This window comes from Crocodylus porosus, unplaced genomic scaffold (assembly GCF_001723895.1).
Source record: "Crocodylus porosus isolate Cpor-Errol unplaced genomic scaffold, CroPor_comp1, whole genome shotgun sequence".
Lineage (NCBI taxonomy): Eukaryota > Metazoa > Chordata > Crocodylia > Crocodylidae > Crocodylus > Crocodylus porosus.
In genome coordinates this window covers 34,868,235-34,893,158 of record NW_017728948.1, presented here as the reverse complement: position 1 = coordinate 34,893,158, position 24,924 = coordinate 34,868,235, and the positions used below count along the sequence as shown (strand labels likewise).

Sequence of the window (24,924 nt, the reverse complement as noted above, 5' to 3'; positions counted from 1 at the left end):
CCTGTTCACATCAGTAATGGTACAGGGGAGTCTTTGGATATGGGTAAAAGGCTTGCGGGGGGGGGGAGGGTCTAGATATCTTTGAGAGTTGGTTTTTAGGTTTGGAGTTCTGGGTCATGTGAAGGGAATACAGCTGCTTCTACTCCACTGCATCTCCCTGCAGCTCTGGAGCACAGCATGGGACTGGAGAAAAGGGCTGGGCCCCTGACTTAGTCTCAAGGCAGTCAGGGGGAGGGGTTTGCCAGGTCCTCATCTGGAGCAGTGGAGTCCACCCTGAGCCATACACCATCTCCATGGTGGCAGTGGAGGGGAAGCGGGGAAAGGAGACAGTTAAGCGATGCATGATGGGAAGTCAGACGGTGACACAGCAGCTCCTATCAGTAGATTAAGTGTACAAGCATTTGTTTCCCCAGTAGAAACACTACAGTGCGCTGCTTCTACCTTACTGTAGGTAGCAGATTTTTCTACTATGTGTGCTATTGTTGGTCCAGTAGAAGCCATGTGAATGTTCTTACACCTCAGGTTTCTACGATTCTATCAATAGAATCGCAATGCTTGTAAGCACCCATAGTCTTAATAATTTTATGGGAGAAACTTCACATATAGTTTTAATGTTCTCTACATTTTCTTGGAAGCCTATCCAAACCCCATCCAAATGAATGAAAAGATTCCTACAGACTTCCTTAGGCTTTAGCTGAAGCCCCTTGCTTCAATTTTGAATACAGTTCATATTTTTATTATTTGTCTGCTCTAACCTCCACTGTGAGCTAGCTGGTGTCCATGATCTTAAAAACAAAGAAAAGTTTCTGATGAAAACTACTGCAATTTAAGCTGATGAACAATGAATAAAGTGTGGGAGAACTGAATAACACTGATATAATCAACTTTGTTTTTGTTTTAAATCTACACTCCAGCTTGCATTCATTAGCTAGTTTCTTGTAGGCATATGCTGTTATACAATTGATTCCCTTATACAGTAACAAACTACTCCAAGCACTGGAAAAAACACATTCAATAAAAAATAAGATATCTCTCTCATAAGTCAAGTCACAAATTCATAGACTCATAGCTATAAAGGTTAATTATAATCATCAAGTCTGGCTTCCCATCTAGTGAAGGTTATAAACAGTTTCTGTATCAAGCCCAGAAGTTCCGTCTGAGCTACTGATCTCATTTAGAAAGGCTCCTAGTCTTGATCTTAAAACATCAAGTTTAGATAAACAACCACATGCCTTGGAAATGTTTTGTCCAATGGTTATGACCCTCAGTGATAAAATGTGTACCTTATTTCCAGACCTGAATTTGACAAACTTCTTTCCAACTATCAGTTCTCTTTATGACTTTTTCTGCTATATTACAAATCCACCCTTAGAAATCTGTTCACCGCAGGGATTTACAGACTACAATCAAGTTACCTCTTCATCTTCACTTGAATAGACCAAACCAATAGAGGCCATGGACAGGTGTTACATTTGTACTAGGAGAAAAGCCTTTCCCTACAGCCTTTCAAGAGATTTTTTGCAGAGATCTCCTGCCACACAGGAAGTGGTGTCACATGCTGAAGCACAGAATGCGGTAAGTTTATTGTGGCAAACATTATGTTGGCCAACATTACTAACTGAACCAGTGACCTCTGGAGCTAACACTGCTGAAGCTACACCTTGAGCTCAGTTAGAAACCCTCAAGCTGGCAGAGGGCCATGTGGCTGCACCCTCATCTGCCTGCCCCACCAGACCCTCTCCCTCCCCAGTCATTTACCCTCCAGCTCCAGCCTAGGGCACAGAGCAAGTGGTGACTCCAGCCCAGTAACAGCTGTTGCAGTGACAGCAACTCAAGCCAAAGCCTGGAACTTTGCTGCTGGCACTGGCACTACCAATTTGGAGCCCTACCAGAGCTGGAGCTGGAGAGCGAGAGGTAGGAGCAGCAGCTGCAGGGAAAGTGGGAGAAATGGGAGAGGGGAGTTGACAAGTGGGTGCAGAGGCAGGAGGGAAGGGCAAACAAAAAGGCTCTTCTGGGACTGAGCCATGCACACCCAGGGAGGCGCACACACCCGTATCTGCATGCAGGGCGGGCTAGGGCCGGGGCAGCGCCAGACTCTTCCCAGTGGGGACTGGGCCAGGCGGCAGCAATGGCACTGGGAGGGAGCTACAGGAGGGCTGCAACCCATCCAGAATTTGCCGTAGCCCCCAAACCGCCCTTCCAGCACTGCTGCACCGAGCACAACATGGCCCAGCCCCACCCTCTGGGAACAGCCCGGTGCAGCCCCAGCCTACCCTGCGTGCAGATCTGGGGGCATGTGCGCATAGCAGCAGCACTGGGAAGGGGGGCTAAACTGAGGGAGAGCTCGCACATGGCAGCTGCCACTGCTACTGGCTGAGGGTGGCAGCCCAGCGGCCAATCAGGAGAGTGAACTGGAATGGGGGGCAGGGAGATGAGATGCCGCAATGTGCCACGTGGGGCTGGCAGAACCCGGTGCGTCCCTCCCCCGGGTAAGAGGTGAATGTGCCAGGGGAGATGCCACTGTGCCTTGGGGTGTGCTCCATCTCCGCCCGCCTGCAAAGACCTTTCTAAGTACCCCTGGGGATATGTGTACCCCGAGTTGACAACCCCTGACCTAGTACATTGGGCACCTGGTCTGAATTCAGATCAATCAGCAAGGAGACAGGGTAATTAGTAAAAATCTAATCCATTTTTCCAATCAAATCTGGTGTTTAAGTATTGACTGATTTAAAATTGAAAGACATGAGAAGAAAGAAAAAGTGTGAATTGAAAGGCATAAGAAGAACAAAGAAGGACCTATGCTGCTATAAACTAAAAGGAATAAGATGGCCCAAAAGACAAACTGCAGTTCCTTTCCTTTAGATGAAAAAGTGCCGTTACTGAAAGCAAATTCAAAAATAATTCCAGGAAAGACACAACAGCACCAAAAAAAAATACTTTAGACAGCCAGGTGCTCTTAACCATGAACACAAAGTGCTTTTAACCATGAATCATGTGTGTCCCAGGAGCTGGGGCACAGTGGCAGCAGGAGCACAGCAGCAGTGGTGGGGGCCTGGCAGTAGTAAGCGGAGGAGCTCCCGCAGATGCCGCTGGCGCGGCTGGCAGCAGGGGATGGTGGTGGTGGGGTGGCGAGTGCCAACCAGGGATGGCGAACCACCTGCAGTTGCCGCCAGCAGCATTGGCGGCGAACAGTGGGGATCGTGGACCGCCTGCAGATGCCACTGGCAGTGTCGAAGACAGCATGGTGAGCGGCCACTGCTTTGTTGTAGGGGGTGCACTGCCACACTCAGGGGGTGCACATGCACCTATGTGCACCTCCTATGAATCACACCTGCTCTTAACTGCTACCCAAGCAATAACGGACAGACTGAGACCAACACTGGACACCACCACCTGCATCAAAGATTTCTGTAAGTGGGAAAAATTATTCCTTTAGGACTAAGATCCTGAAAAGGGCTGCTCAGAAGGCTAATTTGGTGAACATTAATTTCCCAACATAGAAAATGGTTCAATGTGAAAGAAAATGTCCCCAAAAGAAGCTATTAAGCCACTTCAACAGAAATAGCAAAACTGGGCTTATAAGAAGCAATTACTTTGGGAAGCCCTAGAACTTTTCACGAGCATGCCTGACACTGTGACAATTAATGTATTTATTCAACTCCCCAGATGGAAGCAGAAATGTTTTATACTAGTTTATTTTTCACAGGAATAAACCAATGAAATTGATAATTAATAGATAAGAAAAAGCTTTTTAAAAATTAAAGTACCTGAATTCACCAGAACGCTGATACTCGCGCATATACCTCCCTCCCTCCCTGCCCGCACTTGTGTACCTCTGCGAAGTCCGGGGCAAAGAATTAACTGATAAGGATTGTACAAATTCTTGGGCATCACTGAAAGATACAGATAAATACCCAACATTAAGATTTGGAATGTTTTATTACAAAGGAGGTTCTGCCAGGCAGGTACCAAAAAGAATGGAGCAAATTAGAAAAAAATCAGTTGCCACTGTTAGATAAATCTAGAACTAAACTCTTCACTGTTAACTCCAGAGCCACAAATTTAAGTTATAATTCTAGAGCTTAAGTAGCTCAGAAGACTTGGTCAACTGCCAGGAGGAGTGTTCTTTACCTGATAAAAGCAAACGGAAATGTGCTATAGCTTAGGATACAGAAATTCATTTTAACTCATATTTCACAAGTACTACTTGATGTCTTTCAGTGAACAGGCCAGATCATGGAACACAAAGTGACTCAATGCCCAAGCCACAAATATGAAGGAGGTGTCACAGCAATACACCCTGTTGCTCCTGATGCAACTAACTTGCTCAACCATCAGCATGTAAAATTATAGTTGCTGTTCTGTATCTACACCAGCCATACAAAAGCAGTGGTGAATTCTGAATTTATGGTAATGAATACAACTTGCTCAGACTGGAGGTATTTTGCAGCTGAGTAACGTGCTCAACAATATACCTCAAGTCACTGACAGGAAAAAGTCTTATTTACCGGATACAGACACACACACTAGGAAATGACTATTATTCTCCAGCTGAGAAACAAACTGGGAAAAAGAGCCTCAGAAATTATTCACATCATACATTTCCCTTCCCTTCAACCTGCTTTCCACTCCTGAGAAGCAGTTCTCCTTTTCCAATACAGTATGGAAACTACAGCTTATTGCATAATAACCAGAGAATGAAACTGTGTTGGGCACAGAAAGGGTTTGAACTATTAAATGTTTAGTATCAGGAAAAATTCTTAAATAATGATATTTAACTGAATCTTTCCTCAGGTTTTTGAAGTCTTTTCAAAACTGGTATGATGATACTGTTTTATACTACTACTTCTTTCCTTGCAGACTGTACATGCTGGCTTTGAAATGAAGGCAGATTTATTACATGCTCAAGAAACTCAAGCACATGCCAGATTGTGACTAAAATAAAAATTATTTTAAACAATATACCTGTACAGTAAAACTTAAATAAGATGTGTATTAGCAATAGTAAGATTTTTCCAGCTGGACAAAATTTAGTAATGGTATCAAAATATACATTTCCAACTTGCATGTCATGGCACAGTAAGGCAGTCAAGGTAAAAAAATTAAAAATTTAAATAACATTTTAGTTCTCACAGAAACAACTTAAAATGTTGCCTGTATCACCTGGGAAAACAAAAATAAACTAGAAAGCTTCAATTTTGTTCATGGGGATATGATTTTTAGGTCAACACAGTTAGCTTACAAAACAGACTAGGTGGATGTATCCTCGCTTTTTAATACTTTTTCATCATTTCTAACATAAAAACTAGTTATTCTAAGGGGTTTCATTCCCACAAGACAGAAAGTGTTGTTTCTTTTGTCTGGTAAACAAAACCTAAACTTGTACACTAACAGACCTTACTTTATTGGGGGTATCACTTAAATAGTGACAAACGTGCAAGTATTTTTAGACTGATTAAACACACTGTCTCCTGCTCAGAGCTTACACCTTAAGGGCCCAATCATACAAAAAGAATGCCTTTGTTCAATTTATACAGGTAGAAATAGACCCAATAAATGCAGAGATATTTGCAGCATTAGGAATTAAAGCATGATCCTACAAAATAAGATCTTTTTCAAAGTGATAACAACCATCAACTAATATTTAAATCAAGGGGAGCTGAAGGCACTGAGCATTTTAGGAGGGACTAGATTAAAATTCCCTTTAAGTTAATAAAAAAAACCCTGCAAAACAATGCCCATTACGATCTTTGGGCTTTGAAAAAAGCCCCAAGAATGCTTACCACGTTGCTGGACTAAGACTTACAAGGATCACATCTCAGTAAGTAGATGGGTATTCAACTTAAGTCAGTGATATTGTTTCACTGAATTATTACACGGATTTGTTTTTGCTTTAGTTTTTCAGTTGCTTCCATTTCTTAGCACTACCCTATGGAGTGGGCTGGAGTTTGCATTTTAATCGTATTTTAAGGAAATAAAAGGGGATTGATTCAGGAAATGCGCTCCAATCATAGACAAACAAATGAAAGAAGTCAATTATAGGGTTACCATACATCTGGTTTTTCCCAGACACGTCCTCTTTTTTCTCCCCCTGTGCTGCATCCAGGCTGGTTTTTAAAATAAGAGCAAACGTCCAGGGTTTTTTCCCTCTTCCTCTGCTCTCCCAGGCTGGCTGCTTGGGCCTGGGAGCAGTGGGCAAGGTGATTGGCTGTCAGGGGTCACATGCTCCCTGTGGAGGCCCAGGCAAGCCAGGGAGAGAGAGGGAGAGCGAGCATGAGAGAGCGAGTGTGTGTGTACAACATGGGAGCTGCTTGGGCAGCAGGACTGGTGGGGGGTGGGGGTCTGCAGATTGGGAGTGAGGGGCATCAGCAGAGCTGGGGGGCAGGGGAGGCAGGTTCAGAGTGTGGGAGCACTGGAAGGGCTGGGAGCAGTGGGCTGCAGGTCAGGAGTGAGGGGCAGAGGCAGGGCACAAGTATAATCGCTGCCCCCCTCACAATCATATGTCCCTCCCTCCGCCCCCTCCCAGGTGTCCTCTTTTTTGATGCTGGAAATATGGTAACCCTAACTTTCTCATTGATGCTTACTGTAGTCAAGTAGCTATCACATTTTTTAAGCAGAGCTAAAAAACATAAAATATTAAGACTTCTTATAGGGATGCATTTGGTAGCCGTGTTGGTCTGAGACAAAAAGAAATGCAAAACTCTAGAACTCTTGGTTCAGAGATGATACCTTTTATTAGACCAACTAAGAAATCACAAAAAAAATTCTTTTTCTGCAAGCTTTCGGGCTCACACACCCTTCATCAGGCTCAGGGAAAATTAAAGATGGTAAAAAGTCCCCATATGTAAGAAGTAAACTTCATTTTTGCACATAGGAAGCTGAAGATGGAAATCTGTCCCTCTGGGTCCACAAGAGTCTCTTTGTGAGTTGCTCTTTGCTGTGCAGATCAGGCAGTATTCCTTCCCTGGTGATATCAGATAGCAGAAAGGCAGGGAGGTATAGAAATCTTTCTTGTTGTTCAGCAATGAACGAGAGTTCTAGAGTTTTGCAGGGCTCCTTATATATACTTTCAAAACGATGAAATCAATACACATCAGTTTAAGTCTATATACATACCATTCAGCAGATATCAGAAAAACAATATTCATTTCACTATTAGTAAATGGACTGACCAAACATCATTTTTCTTAAGTGCTGGTTTGTTACTGTATGAGACAAAAGCATTAAGAGCATCTGCTCCATTGTACTATCAACCTAAAACAAAGGACAGTCAAGTAAGATAAGCAAGAACCAGCACTGGAATAAGCAAGAATTTGACAAAATAGATAGAACAAGTTCCTTAATAACTTCTGAAATAATGTTATAGTCAGGAATCTGGTTTTCTGTTTTGTGCAGAAAAACACAGAAAAACCTGGATTTTCCCCTTTAAAGTGGGAAACAGCTGGTAAGGAGCAAGCCATGGGCAGGGGGCAGCAGGAAGGCATGGTCAAGCCTCTGTGGGGCACTGCCCAGCTGTGGAGCTGTGGCTTCACTTTGCCTCTATCAACAGGGGCTGGGGCTGAGTCTGGGGCCCTCTCTCATGCCCAGATCCTGATCCAATGGGAAGGGAGGAAGGGGAGGAGGTGCCAGGCCCCCCTGAGCAGTCAGGCAAGTCCTTCCCGTCACAGCACTAAGACTCCCAGCTGTGCACTGGGTCTGCCTGACCCCACTACAGCAGTTCAGGCAGAGTGACAGGCTCCCTGAGCCTCCCACCACTCTTCTGCCACTGCAGCCTGAACCTGGCAGGCTCCTCCCTGCTCCTGAGCCAGGCCTTCCCCAGCTCACCCTGGGAGAAAGGGATCTGGTTCCAGGAAGGCAACCTCCTCCCAGTATGCTGCGTCCTTACCCCTCTCACACATGGCACTGGGGCCACTCCAGGCCTAAGACAAGGCTCAGCATGTAGTTAGCTGATCCTGAGGAAGCAGCATAGCAGCTGGAGTGGGCAGCACTGGGTCTGAGGGATTGATGCCAGCCCCTCACATGATGAGTGCAGCCCCAGGGCATTCCTAGAAGGCGGTGGCACAGCAATGATTGTGGGGGCAGCATTAGGGCTGCAACAGCAGCAGGCAGAAGGCTTCTCACCATGCCAGTCATGGCAACTTGGGTGGCATGGGGCTCCTGGTGGTGGCAGTACTGAGACTTCCCACTCCACTGCTTCTGAGTTGGGTCCTGCCCACTGGGCTGTGGAGGCAGTTCCTGCCTGATGCTGGTCTGGGCCAGCTGCAGCCCCATACTCCACTGTCAGCACAGTATCTGGGGGAACACAGCCCCGCCATATCCCCATGATGTGTTGCCAGTGGTACGACCTATGACCACATATCCCCTGGCTCACAGACACTCCTCCACTTCCCCACACACCAGGGGCCTGGAGGCAGCTGGGGGCCTCCTCCAGCTGGGCTGGGTGGGACAAAGGGCTGTGGGTTGGGAGTGAGGAACACCAGCAGGGCCAGGAAGCTGCAGGCCGGAAGTGAGGGGCATTGGCATGACCAGGGTGACAGATGGGGACTCTTGGGTCAGGAGTGAGGGGCACTGGCAGGGCTGGATGCTGTGGCTTGGGAGTAAAGGGCAATGGGAGGGGCAGGGGCAATGGCACTGGCATAAAAGGGCTGCTCAGCACCACAAAGCAGCGAAAGGGACAGATGCAGCTGGACCTGTTTCCTGATGAGCAAAGGGGGCAGGGGGAGCTCTGACTGTCCGTGACAAAAAAAAACAAAATCAAATGTCAAAACATGTAGGTATTTAGAATTTATTTTATTATTAATGACTGAGGCACTGGTAGGCTTTCAATTTACTTTAAAATTGTAAATATATCAATAAAACATTGTGTTCAACTGATACCTATACAGTGGTGTTGCATTTTAACCGCAGAAATATGTGGATTTTGGAGGGGTTTTAAATCAGATAGTTTTGGATTTTTTTTCTTAATCAGAGAAAACCAGGCCAAGGTCCTAATACACTCTAAGGCAAGGTCTGTGACAAACTTGGTCATAATACACTCCAAGGCAGGCCTGAATCAAATACACTAGTATTCTTAGCTCAACAGGAGAGTGATTTGAGAGAAGAGCGTTGCATATTCTTTAGAGTGGACTATTTTTCCAATTGAATTTACTGGTGACAGCCCAGTAAACAACTGAAGTCACATATTCTCTCTCCTTCTCTCAATAGTCAAGATTTATCTGTCTACGACCAATTCTCTCTCCCCTACACACTTCCTTAGCTCCTCCAATTCTAGACTTCTACTCACACCTGTCAAACTCCTTTTTTCATTTCTCAATTTCACTTCTTTTCTAGACCCCACTATCTGTGATGGTCTCTATGCCTCTCTTCAACCCCCACCTCATTAGCAATATATATCCCTAAGCTTCAAGATACAACCAATCTTACTTAGCGAGACATGCTATTTCCCATAAGTCTCTATTTTGCAACTTCTAATAGCCACTGTACTGTATCCCACCCTGGTTCAACAATATCTGCAAATGCTGCCATTATGAAATATCATACATATGTATTTTTATTAGACTCTTAAGTAACTAAAATGTTATGTTATTTTTTAAAGTGTATACAAATCTAAATAATGAAATTGTCCCAGAGAAATCTGCTTAATAAAAACTTAAGAAACTCTTATGGAAAAACAGTCAAATTGAAAACAACCAACCTGTGCCTTCCTCATATAAGCTAACGGTTCCTTCATTTGCTCAGGGGGAGCTGCTGGATGACAGGGAGAAGGGAACCTTGAAAGAAAAGTTTTAAATGTTCAAATTATTATTTGAATTCATTAACGTCTCTTGCTCTTCAGGGAAATATAAATATTATTTTTTCTCATCTTTTTTAATCATGTTTAGAAACAGTATAACAACATATACAGCAGCCATTTTAAACCCCTGATCAGACTTTAAACTTAAAAAAATGTTATCAATTAGCAAATGCCCATAATTTATCTGCATACTCTTAATCCAGGAAAAAAACCACTTAACAACATCACAGATTTCAGTCATGATTGAACTATGCCTACTTTTTGTTTTTCAGAGAGGACCATAAATAATAATGTTGTGTATGGCAATACAAACTTGAAGAACAGGAAAGCATCACATAAAAACATACTCTTCTTATCCTCTGAAGTATCACAGATGTATAATAAAAATGCAAAATAAATATTCGAAGCTTTAGCCAAGAATGTTAATATAAAATTGAAAGTTCAAAAGAAGTTGCCAGATTTCAAGTATTTAAAACAAATCAAACAACTTTATCATTAAAATCACTTCAGAATTAATCTTTATAGCCATTTGGAATTTTTTCCTTTTCAGGAAATAATATTTCTTCAATAAAATCATTCATTAACTTAATAAGCTTACACTTCAAATAGTTATTGAGCATATATACAAGTAGCCAGTAAAGCTTCAGGGAATTTATCTAACTGATCTGGAATCTTCAGCTATGAAATGCATAACAGTAAAACACAAAAGCTGAAAGAAGAGCATCTAGTTGGAATAAAGAACACAAAATGTAAGTTACAAATACCAAGGAACATACTGAAGAAATAGGATGAACGATCAAATCCTGAAAATGCATTAGTAAAGTAATAAAAAGTTAAAATGTAAAGGTATTAAAGAATTTGGGTTTGGATAGGGATGATCCTGCCATGGGCAGGAAGCTGGACTAGATGACCTCTGGAGGCCCCTTACAGCCCTACTTCTAGACAATTCTATGAAATGCTTTCTAAAGATGAGAAAAATAGCCCCAAAAATAACTCAATTAATAAAACTTGGAAAAAAATCAAGTGACGATACCAAATCAACTGAACAGAATGCAAGGTACGTTCAAATGGAATGCAAGCAAAAAACATTGAATAAGAAACTAGTGTTGTCCCCGTGGAGAAATACCTACAGATTTACTATAACTTTTATCATGACTTCAATGAAGGCAAGAACACTGAAGTTCTAGGACACAAGTCATGTTTCTACTTCTGTGTCCCTTATCTGTATTATCATAGTGCCTTGACAGCTGAAACAAGACAGACAAGATTTCAAGATGCTACAGAATGATATTGGTTGGGAACCAATTCACAGCTGCTGAGGGTGAGAGAAGCCCACTGTTCACACATACCAGGTAGAACAGTCACCTTTCAGGTCTTGAAGTGCTATGGCTCTGACACCAGGGAGCAGGGATAAGTACTCAGTCCAGCATACCTTGTTGGAGTAAGTGATGGTGGGGAGTGCTTGCACCCATGCTTGAAAGGGTATGCTGAAGTAGATGAGTGAGGTGCATGAGGACACAGCTGGTGGTTACAAAGATAGCTTTTAAAGAAGAAGCAGTAGAAAGGGAACTCATTGATAAAAAGTGCCAACAAAAGGTAAAACAAGGTGGCAGCAGAATTCTGTGGAACAATACAGCATGGGATGCTTGGAGAGACAACCAGGCCTATATCATGGTAAGCTTGGTGCCAACAGGTAGCACAAACTCTGTGAAGCAGTTCAAAAGAGTACTTGGTTTTCCAGGTATTATTTTAATCATTCCAGCCAGCTTTAAACCAGTTAAACAGGCTTCTGTGCGTGGCCATTTCATATTTAAACTGCATTGAAGCCAGTCTAAGTGTTATATGTGTCCACATCCAAAATGGCACTGAGGTGACTTCTAAATGATTAAGTCTCCAAGCATTACCTTACTTCATACAGTCAATGAACCTACTTTTGTAAAACACCATCTTAGCAAAGCGGAGAAGACCCCATTCTCCTTTTGCCCAGGATTTTATTAAGTAGGGCATTTGCCTGGGAAATGGGAGACCTGGGTTAAAAACATTTCCCACCCCCACCAGGTTTTGAACCCATAATTCCACTTCCCAGAAAAGTGCCTTAAGCCCCAAGCTATGAACCAATAAAACAAATCACAATGTTAATAAAGAACTAATTTTTAAAAAGTTAATTTCATGAGATGTTTTCAAGTGTTTATTTGCTGTCCTTGGCTCTTTTTTTTTAAATGAACTGAAAAAGAAACACTGGATCAGAAACACATTAAATACTCCTCACATGACAGGCACATTAATGGATAACACTAACATACTACACTCAGATAAGAACACATGATTCAAAATAAAACTTTACGCATAAAACCTTTATTATAAAAATAATGACTAGAAAACTCACACATTGAGTTCACTGTAAACAGCATTCTGAAGCTTCTTTTCCCATCCTGTTAAAATAATAATAATTATACAATCATATTGGTGTTCACTCCTGAAACAATTTTGACCTTGTTACGTAATGCATGAATGAAGGGGGCGTTTTAAAAACCACTCAAGTTTGTTGTGCTTCTTTCAAATTAGCATCTACTTAAGTTCTCTCCATCTTTTTCAAGCTATGCCCAAGTCATAAGTGAAAGAAAAACTACATTTAGAGACTGCTGAAGAGTGAAGACCAAAGTTAAAGGTTGCTCCTACAGAAATCATATGCTGTCAAATAACACTAAACACTCTTTTATCTTAACCTTAAATATTACAACATACTACCCTATCTTGACTATACATCATTGGAACCAATGCTGACAGACATAGGATTAGGTATGTTTCCAGTTCAGCACATGCTAAAGTACTTCGCATGAATTTGGGAATAAGGACCTAATAATGCCTCAAAAGTTGGATCCTTATATCTCCTGGGAGTCTTAATTACGCCACTGGGATTTGGTTTGCAGTGGCCTAATTAAGATGGGATGAAAGACGTAATCGTCCTGGATGCCAATAGGGACAGGGGACGAAAACAAAACCCAGCTTTTTCTGTTACCCCTGTACACAGCAGCTGCCCAGGCACCTGACCACATTCTTACACTGCTGACACTTTGTGCCTCTGATAACCTCTTTGCATTACCTGGAGTAAATGACAGGACTGGGCAAGGGCTGGACAACTGTGCACAAATACGGTGCATCTAGATGAGATACTGCAATGTCATAGAGACATATCCAAGATAGCTTTGAAGACAGCTGAGGTAACAACAGCAATGTATTTAGTGCAGAATTCTGCCCAGGCTAATTAGCCATGCAGAGAAACAAACCATCTATTTTTTGAGGAAATGCAGGGGTTTCTCTTTCTCTGTCTTCACATACATATACATATGGGTGTACAGTGAGGTGAGGGCAGCACAGCAACCGGACTCTGCTTCCTCGCAGCCCCCATGATGGTGGCAGCTCACTCTGCCTGGCTACTAAAGAGGCACCAATATTTCAGTTAGCACCGATAAAATGAAAATTGACATTATCGACAATCAGCTTCTTTTGGCTGATGTAGCCGATAACACCACCAAAAAATGCTGCATACATGCACGCAGTCTCAGCATGCACATGGCTAGGAATGCAGCCCAGCAGCTTGGAAAGCAGCATTTGGCTGGTAAGTCTGTGTGGGAAAGAAGGAGCATGGGTGGGGCAGATTGAGGGCCTCACAGTAAGGGAGGGAGTGGGGCTGGGGCAAGAGCAGGAGTCAGGACAAAGCAGGGTGACTCCCCACTGCTGCGCAACCCCCCCAGAAAAGACTTGGGGGCCACATGCCCCCTGATATTCATGGGGCGAAGGCAAGCTGCCTGCTACGGGCTTGGAGCCAGGGGCTGCACCTGCCCTTTCCAAGTGAGAGGGCTAGGCGGGGCTGTGCTCAAGGTGAGTGGGGACAGGATGGGCGGTAGCACTGGGAGGGGTGGCTATGGGGGGCTATGGAAAATTTTGGGGTGGCCGTAGCTTACCTACATAGCCCCCCTCCCAGTGCCACTGCTGTCTACCCTGTCCTAAGAGCAGCCCTGGCTCAGCTCCCGCACTGGGAAGAAGCTGGCTCAGCCCCTGGGTTTGCACATAGCAGCAGGAAGCCACTCCCCCTCCTCACTCCTCCACATCCTGTGGATGAGCTGCCCGTGGCTCCTTCCCACACCCCATCCTGCCCTGGCTGGGGAGCGCCTGCCCCTGACCTAGCCTCATTACTTCCCTCACTGTGGGAATGTCTATCTGCTGCCCTACACTCCTTAACCCCCAACAAATTTACCAGCCGGACACTGCTCTCCAAGCTGCTGGGCTGCATATCGGCTATCAAAACAGTATTGGCTGATATGGCTGGTTAATAATTGGCCATCGGTATCAGTAAAAAAAAAAAATCTTTGTCAGTGCATCCCTACTGCCTACCATTGCCGGCAGCTCGGCAACTGCAGGACCCAGCCCTGTTGCCCAGACACCCTGGCCCGTCCACCACTCACTGCCCACCAGAGGCACTGGATGGAGTGGGCGAGAAGGGTCTCCATGGAGATCAGCCCGGGACCTTTGCAGGCAGGTCACCTTCAGCCAGCAGGATGGGATGAGGCCGTGGGTGAGCAGGGAGCAGCGCCCCAGAGTGAGACTGCAGGGTGAGGGCCAAGATCACAAGGCGATGACAACACAGACCTAGGGTGCAAGATACAGCCCCCACACATGCAGGGAGCAGGTTGCAGTTCTGCCCCAGTCCTGTGCTGTCACCCACGCCATGATTTTGGCCCCTGCCTGTCCATTCCACTCCCAGGCACCACCCCTCAACCACCTGCAGCCCCCTCCCATCTGCCCAGCCAAGTACACCCTGCCCACAGGGGTCCTGGGCTAGTCTCTACAGAGACCCCACATGCCCACCCACTCTGTCCAGTGCCCCCAGGAGCAGGCATGGGGCAGACAGGCCTGGGGCCCGATATGATCAATTACCATTCCCCACTGACAGGTCAGCACTCCCTACCCCCCACATCAGCCCACAACATGTCACCAAAACGCCTTAAGTGGCCCTACAGCCCAAATAATTGCCCACCCATGCCTTAAATTATTATTTATATTATTTTCTTTGTGACAATCCTTAAACTGCCCTGAACTATAGCTACTAACTTTCTCTAATTATCAAATTTTATGGCCTTTAAAATTTCATTAAACACTTCTTTCAACCATAATCTGCTGAGAAGCAGCACCATGCTAGCACAGCTAAATGCTTCTCTCTGGGTATCTCTCCACAGAACTGCATTGTGCCATCTATATAGTAAGTGGAAGGTAATGTAACAGAAGTTACAGATCGACAATAATATGAGGAGTTAGGTGTGTGATGTATGCTCCTCCCTCCTCACATATACAAATAATTAGAAAAGGGCACTGCAATCTGCGATTTATACTGCATTTAATACTATGGGGATGATGATTTAAGTTTATGTATGCATGACTTCATTCTTGGCCACCTTCTGATTGAATTAATGAAACAGCTGAATTTAAAATTAAAACAAAATGTCCTATTTTGTTTTTGTGCATTTAATTAAAATAACTTAATAGAAAGAAGACAAGTCTAAGATTGTCAAGCACTGAATTGTCATATTCTAGAACTACAGAATATTGCATCTCTATTTATTTATCAAAGAATTTATTTCTCAATAAAAAAACAAAACAAACCTGATTCTTTCAGAAATTCCTTAATATCTTCTTTTAGTGATTCAAGTTTAATTTCTGGCTTGTGTAGACTAACCTAACGAAGTAGAACAAAAGCAAAGAGGCAAATAAGCATTTATAATTGTTAGTGCGAAACATGCTTAGTAGTACACGCAGAAACAGATCCACAAGAGAAGCCAATTGTAACTTTTAGGAATCCTTTCCATATATTTTATAGATTTAAGACATAAAATCTCAGCAATAGTTCTGAATTTAAATGGTAATAAGAGATCTTGTTTTACAGACATTTAACACATTAATTGTGAACTCGGATACAATAAAAAGGAAAAAATGAATAAGGAGACTTACAAGCACTGAAAATATGAGGGAGAAAAATAGATTTCACCTTTGGAAATGGAACAGCTTAAGGTATAATATCTTCAACGACAATTTCATGAAAGTATAACTTCCAAACAGAAAAAAAGAAGTTAGAACAGGCCCTTGTCCAGGCTAAACAGACTGTTAGGAGCAGGTGCAGCTTTCTACCAGGGCTGGTCTGAGCTTATCAGTTTAACTCCAGGCACTGTAAATTAAACCAGTACAAGCCACCAGTCTTAAGGATGTGTAACAAGTACTAGGACTATGTGAAACGGGTGCATTTCAATTCGGTTTCGGATTCAGCTGTTTTGAAGGACAGTGATTAGTTTTGATGTTGCAGATCACTGCCCTGTTTCGTTTTGGCTGAATCTCCTTTGAATCTGTTTCAGACAAGGGAAGGTTCGCACAGCCCTACTGCTCAGCTGGGAGGGGCTTGGGGCTGGGGGCTGCAGGGCCCCAGAGGGTTGCAGGGGGTCGCCCTGGGGGCTGCATCTGGAGAAGGAAGGCCGCTGTCCTCTGTGCAGGCGAAGAGGCCCTTGCGTAGATCTCTGATCCCCATCACGCTGGGTTGCGGGGCAGAGATGCACCGCAGGAGTGGGGAGCAAGCCTTCTGATCCCTGCCGTGTGACTTGGCTCCACAGGGAGCAGAGGTACAGGGCTGCACAGGGTGGGCAGCAGCGAGGAGACACCAGTGCAGATTTCTGCTCCCTGTGGAGCCAGGTCATGCGGTAGGGATTGCCCAGCACCTGATTTGATTCCTCAGCCACCAGTTTAATTCCCCCAGCTCTTCCCAGGGAGGCACAGGCTAGGTTTCAGCAGGCTGCCACTGCAGGCTGGGGCCAGTGGCAGCACCGCAGTCTTCCTGGTATGGACTGCACCGAGCAGCTGCCTGCAGCAGAAGCCTGCTGAAACCCTGTGTGCAGATTGGGGGCCTGTATCCCCTGGGAAGAGCTGAGAAAATGACCACAGAGCTGGAGGAAGCGATCAGACAGCTGGGGAATCAAATCAGATGTCAGTATCAGAGCAGTCCTTCCTTCTCCCCCCACTTCTTAGTTTTTATTTCCCTGCAAACCCACCTCCAAAATCTGAAATTCTCCAAAACACTTCTGGAATGTTTCGGAGCCTTCTGATTTGTTTCGGAGCTGTTTCAGAGCCTTCCATTTTGATTTGGATTCGGTGTCTCAGGCACCAAAATGGCCCAACACCTCCAAAATGAAACACCTGCCAAAATTTCATACAGCCCTAACAGGTACCACCTCCAGGGGCAGCCATGAAGCACCTGGACTCTCTGCAACCCTTACTCTCTGTGGTCAATCACCCCTTCTGTTGCCCACCATGCTTGATGACATTTGTTATTATTTAAAGGAGGCTGCTCCACAGCTTCCCAGGTGCCTGGGCTTATATCCTCCATAAGCTCAGCCCTCCTTCTGAGACGTCTGCAATCAGCTTAGACCATACCTGTAGGCTGCTGCAGCCATAGCCTGTCTGCTCTTAAAGTGGCAGGAACATCAAGCCTCCTGTCACAGGATGAAATAGGCCTCAAACTAAGCCTAGCTCATATCATCTTGAATTTGAAAGCTAGAGCCAAGTCCTATCCATATTACCATATTTACTCAAATATAAGACAACCCTAAGTATAAGATATCCCTCAGTAATTAGATATTATATATGAAAAACTTATAAATTTGATATAAGTATCCAGATATAGAATCTAATTATTGGAGGTTTTATCTTGAATTTGTCCCCTTCCCACTGCTACAACAGGGCAAATAAATCTGGGGGATCAGATACCCCTCTGCTCCCCAGTCACTGGTAGGTGTTGTAGGGTCTTGGCACCCTCTTTGTGGGTACCTTGCCCCCCAGCAACATCAGGGTGTGACCCAGTCTTGGTGCTGCCTAGATGGTCCGGGCACTGTCCCTTCTCTCCTGCCACGCCTTTGATGTTGTTGGGGAGGCAGTTCCCTGTTGGCAACCCGAGGGGGGGGGGCTTGTCTTTGGGGTGTCTTTGTGGGGCTCCAAATCTCCCCTTTACCCCACCCCTACCACATTCTTGGCCTGGGTAGACACTGCTCTGCAGATGTCTCCCACCTTGGAAAGAATGGGCCTTACTGACCGTCAATCTTTGGGGGTCCACCCCTTATCTCTGGGTCGGCTTCCCCTCTTCAGGAGAACTAAACTTTCCCCACCCAGGGCCAATGGTAACTTAACTGAATGTCTGGCTCATGCCGGCAGAGCTCCCAAGATTCCCTCTCTCAGGGCCCTTGATCCTCTGGGGATACTCATCCGACCCCTTTCCTCCTAGTAGACATGGGTACAGGCAATCATCCTGTGGTCAGCCTCTACCCATTCCCCCAGTGTCATCTCCTTGGGGCCCGGCTGACCTGTAGTCCAGTCACACTGGTCCTTCCAGTCAGCAACCCCTCCTTCCTCCTTTTCGGGGCTTATGACCCCCCAAGCTCTGCCTGCGGGTGCCTGCAAGCTGGAGGAGGTGTCCCCAGCTACAATGCCCAAGCCCCTGGTTGGAGCCTTGTGGCTCCCTGGAAGCATTCCACATAGAGGTTGCCCCTCCATGGGGCTCCCTTGGTCCTGCCAGTCCCCGAGACCGCCTTCTTCCTCCCTGGTCAAATTCTTTTGACAGGCGCCCGGCTCCTTGCCAAGGCAGCTAGAGTTGGAGCCCGCCAGTTCCACAGCTGGTGTTCCACTCCCGGCTTCCCAGCTTCTCCCCAGCTGTTTTCCCCGCCGTCTTTTGAGCAGCCCACGCTGCTCAGAAGCCACGCCCCCAGCCTTCACTGATATGCAGGCTCAGGCAGCTGTGGAACTGCCGAGCCTGCGCCTGCATTTCCTCCCAGCTGCTGCTCGTCCCGGCTCCTAAGTTCCGGGACGCGTTGGTCAGGGGTGTGGGTGTCTTCGGGGGGCTTCAGTCTTCCCGCTCACCCCCTGCAACTTCTTCCCCCTGTAGTCCCTTCCCTCCTCCTTACTGTCATTCTCTGCTCTCCCTAAGCACATACAAGTGAGGAACAAATTTGAAACCACCAACCTTGAAATAAACATAGCTCTAGCAATTTGCATATAATACCCAGAGACTCAGTTCATCCAGAATTGATGTAGTTTACCTTTTTTGAAACTGCTGCAAGTTTTGGCACAGGTATTCCATAAACACACTTCTAAGCAGCACTTAGAGAGTACCTACTTAAACAGCACTTTTAAGTACCTACTTGGAGGGTACAAGTTTTTATACCTGAAAAATATGTCATAAATTCACACACACATACACCCCTACCTATATCTCTACAGACCTGCCTTATGACCACTATGATGAATTTGACAGTCCAGCAGTCACCTTTACTGTTATATCATTCTCATCCCTGTTACAATGACCATACCATGCTCCCACATACCCATGTGTCCATATGCCTGCTACCACTTTTAGCCAACACAATCATGCAAAGGGCTGCCTCCGCAACACCTTCCATCCTCCCTCCCCATACCTCCTTCCCAACTCCCCTTCCTGATTTCCCAGTCCTTTCACTCAGCATTATAATCATCACCACTGTCTTGGTCATCTCTATTGTCAACATCATATCACTGGCCAATTGTTTTATAAGGACAAAAATAATAGCTTGAGGATAAGAAGATGATTTGTCAGAAATCTCTCTAATTTTTGGAGCCTCTGAAACATTCTTCTACCACGGCTGATGAAATCTTATACTGGACATTTGCATTACAGAAAAGAACTCCTGGCTTGAAACAGCTTCACATTGACACTGGAGTACACTGAAAGACTGAAAAGTAGATGGCTGACACTAACAGAATGGCTTCAGGCAACCAAGAAACAGCTGCTTTAAAATATAACTGCATGCTGTGTTCTACACAACAGCTGTGAGAGCATGAGACGGCCTACCTGAGGCCTGGGAGCTGGAGATTCAGACTTTCAGGATGCTTTAAGCTGCCAGATGCCACCAAATAGCAACCATCACCTTATCAGGGATGCCCTGCACACCTAATTCTGAGGAAAGGGCATGGCACTAATGGGCTGCATCAGGAATGTTTCTCCTGTAAGACAGTCGTTTTGCACCCCCTGCATGCTGTTGTGGTTTTAAATAGAATGATGTATGCCAATCAACTGGAGTGCTGCTTGCAAGAAGTCTTGTTCATGTTTTGTCTGCTTTCAATTTTGAGCATTGTGAACCTTTGGTTTAATTGTACGTCCAATGTGAATGCACCAGCCTAAGCCAGTTAGTTACTTCTATAAAAAGAGTTTGTACGTTGGGCAGTTGTTGTTGTTTTTTTATTTTAAATATCATTCAACTTGTTGTTTACAGGGATGGCTATTTCAGGTGCCTGGATCTATACATCTAGCTGAAGGTTCACTGACTGACTATTTGTGTGGCTTGCTGCATGCATCTTGTAATCTTTTTTAGACATGTATGAATTTTATGAATTGGAAGACTTTGGCTGCTGGGCCAAAATTAACACAAAAATTCATATTAAATAAAAATGAATAAGATCCTTCATTCCCACCCCCTCATAACTCTCAAATTTGTTAGATATTGGCCAGTTGCTTGAAGGTTTGAAGGTCAGAGGAACTAAACCTGTAAAGTGAGAAAGATATCAAGCAGAAGAAGCAGATACTGTTCACTTTCCATGGTGGCAAAGGTTGGGGTTTTTTTACTTAGTCATTGTGTGATGCCACTCTCCAATCAGTATTAGGAGACTCAGGAGGCTGTCCTTTTTCTACCTTTCCTCCCATATGCTTTGGAAGCAGAATTGATAGAACCTCAGTGAGCCAGAGAGAGATTATGGGCATCTGGCTGATTGCTACTCTCATTAACTAGGTAGGCTGAACAGGGAAGTGGTGATGAGACAAGATTGAAAATTAACAGCACAATTCAAATATTGTAAGGAAGGCAGTAATATAGTGAACCTGCTGAGCTTGACCTAGGAATGCTTGAAGAAGAGTAAGGCAGTCACTAACATAACAGACCCTCCAAATTCATGCAATAAAACAGCAAGGAAGATGCATATTACTGAAGGCTAAGGCAGAACCCAGGAAGATACACATTTGCAACTATTTAGCAGAATGACACTGCCTACCTACCACTCTGTGAGACTGGAAGGACATAGCCCATCTTCAGAAACCAGAAGAAAGCAATATTCCCTAGCCAAAAAGAACAAGACTTTTTGTATTTAAAATTCTATTTGATATTGCCTGGGGACATAGTTAAAGTTTGCTGTGCTAGTAATGCTGTTATGCAATCACTATTTGGCATTCTGGAAACGAACATGGTTGGGACATTGTAAACTGCACTTTGTGAGGATGTTACCTACATGTTGTTTACATATTGCTATGTTTCAGCAGATTGGAAAACACATATTAAAGATATTACTGATACAGAAAAGTATTTCTAAGATTTATGCTAATAAAAAAGCCTCCCTGATGGATGTTCTTCTAAGGAAAAAAAAAGCTTGATGAGATTTGTACTGGTAGCAGATATGCATTGATGAACTGAATTAATTTCCTGTACGATCAAAAAGCACCATGTACTTTATAATCAAGGCGTAGAACACTCAGTTCTCAATAAAAGGCATTTCCATAAGAAGGTGTTCTGTTCTGAATCTGGCATATCTGGCAAGTGAGTGCACATCATGGTGGAAAGAAGGGCAGTGTACCAAGAGCTGGTCAGGAGGAGCAGCCAGCTGAGAAACCAACAGTGGTGGAGTTGCTGTATAGTGAGATTTCTGGGGGGGAAGAGGAGGGAGGAACAGGAGACAACTGACTCTAGTAGAAGGATAGGAGAGGGTACCAGGAAACAGAGAGGAAGAACTTGAACCAAGACTCCACCTTCTAGTCACTCAGGTCCTGTGTATCAAAGAGTTGTTTGTTTTCAGGCACATCTTTGCGGAAGTGGCTTCTGCACTCCTTGATATCCTCACTCATTGGCCATAAACAAGAAAAAGTGCAGGTCTATGTTGACGTCCCATTTCAAAATCCTGCCTAACTCTTGGCATTGTGAATAGGTGACTGGAGCACTACCAGAGGTCCCATTTTTGCCTTGAACCCTTTTGGATAACAGCTTCAAACCCTTGCTTTTGATACAACACTACATGCCATCCTTTGGCAACCCCTCTTCATGGCATCATGGCAACATCCTAAACACTAGCAAGGCCTGAGCACCAGCACTCAACAGGACAAGGCAAATGAAAACTTCAGCCTGCGTACATTTAAAATGAAAAAAACAAAACAGTGACACATGGTTAGCTAGAGAAGATAGCTAGGTGACTTTGTCAGGCACTCTGATTTCTAGAGCAAGCGTACAATAACAGTACCAGGTGATATCCAGTCTCTGTGACCCCAATGCAGTAGATGTCATAGGAGGTAAACAGTTGAACCATCTAAAAAAGACACTGTGCTATGAAAAGTCTGGAGGACAAGCACGCCGATCCATACAGAAATTAATGCAATGAACCTACTCAACATGAAATCACTCACAATTCTATTAGGCATTGTAATTCTGTAAGAGCTTGACAGATAAATCAATGGAAGAAAATGCATGATATGGACACTGCTCTTTTCATATAATGTAACCTGGTTTTCACCAATGTAAACTGTCCCTATGGACAAGCCCATAAAATGTCAAACACTAAGGATCTTTGAAAACAAGTCTACCATTGTTTCTATTCAAAAACTTTTCTTCTTGGATAAGTGCCAGGACTTGAATATTAGTTTCACACTATTATTAGCATATTAATTTATTAGATTTAATTAGTTCTACACACACACCAAAATTGTTAAGTTCTAATTGCTTTTATTCCCCTAATTGAGAGAGATACTCAAACTTCCATGAAAAAGTATTAGAAGCAAGATTTGTTTGGTGGTATCTTTTACTAAAAAGATAGGGGGAAAATGGTTTGCCTCTGATCTGGGAAGGAAGCAGATGCTGTCTAAGCTAAACAATAGGAAGAACAATTACTGTTGTCTAACCCCACATAAAGAAGTGGGAGAGGGCAGTACATCAGGGGAACAAAGAGAAGTTATCAGAAGTAGCTACAGAATTAGTTAAAGGAAACTGAAATAGGCTTAATGATGTAAAAGAATAAGACCTTATCTTCCAAATGAAAGAGAATTGTTATAATCAGTGAGGTACAGAGAAGTAAGAAGAGGGACCAGCTAAATTTAAAAAAGCCATAATACTATTGTCTGCATTACATCTATTAATTTAATGCCCAGTACAAATATGAATTTTTGTTCCCAGGCCCATCTTTTGAGGTACTGTGTAGTTTTCACTTGAGGACAAGGATTGTGAGATCAGAGATGAAATAGCTCTTCTGTGGAAAAAATGTATTCTCAGCCGTGACTGTGTATTTCTGTCCTTTATACATTTTTTTGAGAGAGTGCCCTGGAATTGCATCACAGACACAGCAAAAACAATAAAACCATCGGAAACCATGGAAGCTACCCAAGCCTATCACAGAATGGGATATACCTCATCCATGGCACCAACCCTCATGGAAACTATGTAGATCAAACTAAACAATCATGCTCCAGAATGAACTTTCATAGATCTCCATGAGGACTAATTGCCCAAATGCTTACCCTGATGCTTTGCAGCCTACATTGAGATCTGTGCTGCTACAATTGGACTGTTACCTGTGCCCAAGTTTGTTTAAAGTTAACTTAGCTATGTCTATGGTACACTGCAGTCACAAGGCACATCAGATGAGCCCGCACGTGCCTCTTACAGCATCTCAAAACCCTTTGAGACACTGCAAGAGGCACTTGCAGGAACAACAAACGGTTCCCCATGCTGCAAATTTGCAGCGGGGGAGCAAAGTTAGATCCCTGGATATGGTCAAACAATACACTGGGGGAAAAAACCAAACCATGCCTTGAGGCAACCAGAGGCTCAGTCATAGAATCATAGAAGTTGGGTCGGAAGGGACCTTGTAGACCTTCAAGTCTGACCCCCTGCCTGAGCAGGAGAAAAACTGGGCTTAAATGACTCCAGCCAGGTAGGCATCAAGTCTCCTCTTAAAGACCCCCAGGGTAGAAGCCAGCACCACTTCCCTTGGAAGTTGGTTCCAGATCCTAGCTGCCCTGACCATGAAGTAGCGCCTTCGGATGTCTAGTCTAAACCTACTCTCCAACAACTTGTGGCTGTTATTCCTTGTTATGCTGGAGGCGCTAGGGGAAACAAGGTCTCTCCCAAACCCTTCTGGTCCCCCCTAGTGAGTTTATAGACAGTCACCAGGTCCCCCCTCAGCTGTCTATTGTGAAGGCTGAACAGGTTCAGGTCCCGCAGTCTCTCATTGTAGGGGCTGCCCTGATGTCCCCAGATCATGCAGATGGACCTCCTCTGGGCCCTCTCAATGTTGTCCACATCCCTCCTGAAGTGGGGCACACAGAACCGGACACAGTACTCCAGCTGTGGCCTGACTAGCGTCACGTAGAAGGGGAGGATCACCTCCTTGGCCCTACTAGAGATGCACCTGTGGATGCACGACAAGGTCCAGTTAGCCCTGCCAACCGTGACCTCACTGTGTCAGCCCATGTTCATCCTGGAGTCAATAATGACTGCAAGATCCCTTTCTGTCTCTGTGCTCTCAAAAAGGGAGTTTCCCATTCTATAAGTGTGCAGCACCCTGCACTTGTCAGTATTGAAACACATCCTGTTTTTGTTAGCCCACCCCTGTAACCTATCCAGGTCTTCTGCAGTCTTCCCCTCCCTACTAGCATGCTCACCTCACCCCAAATTTTGGTATCATCAGCGAATTTAAACAGGTTGCTTTTCACCCTGTCATCCAAATCACTGATAAAGATATTGAACAGCGCGGGCCCAAGGACCGAGGCCTGGGAGGCTCCACTGCCCACTTCCCCCCAGGTCGAATATGACCCATCCACCACCACCCTCTGAGTATGACCCTTCAGCCAATCTGCAATCCATCTAACTGTGTAGGCATCAAGGCCACAGTCGCCTAGTTTTTTAATGAGGATGGGGTCGGAGACAGTGTCAAAGGCCTTCCTGAAGTTCAGAAAGACTACATCCACGGCAACACCTGCATCCAATGCTTTTGTGACCTGATCATAAAAGGCAATCAGGTTGGTCTGACATGACCTG

The 24,924-nt window shown here is 44.6% G+C and overlaps 1 protein-coding gene across 1 annotated transcript in view; it reads right to left on the bottom strand.

Moving 5' to 3' along the window:
- The window catches only part of TBC1D19 (TBC1 domain family member 19), a 104,900-nt gene that overhangs the window by 68,909 nt on the left and 11,067 nt on the right, over positions 1–24,924 (bottom strand). The window contains exons 2-4 of the mRNA XM_019553301.1: positions 15,455–15,527; positions 12,180–12,225; positions 9,695–9,770 (exon numbers count right to left, since the gene is read on the bottom strand). Coding sequence (XP_019408846.1) covers positions 9,695–9,770; positions 12,180–12,225; positions 15,455–15,527 — 195 coding nt within the window. The remainder of the gene's footprint in view (positions 1–9,694; positions 9,771–12,179; positions 12,226–15,454; positions 15,528–24,924) is intronic.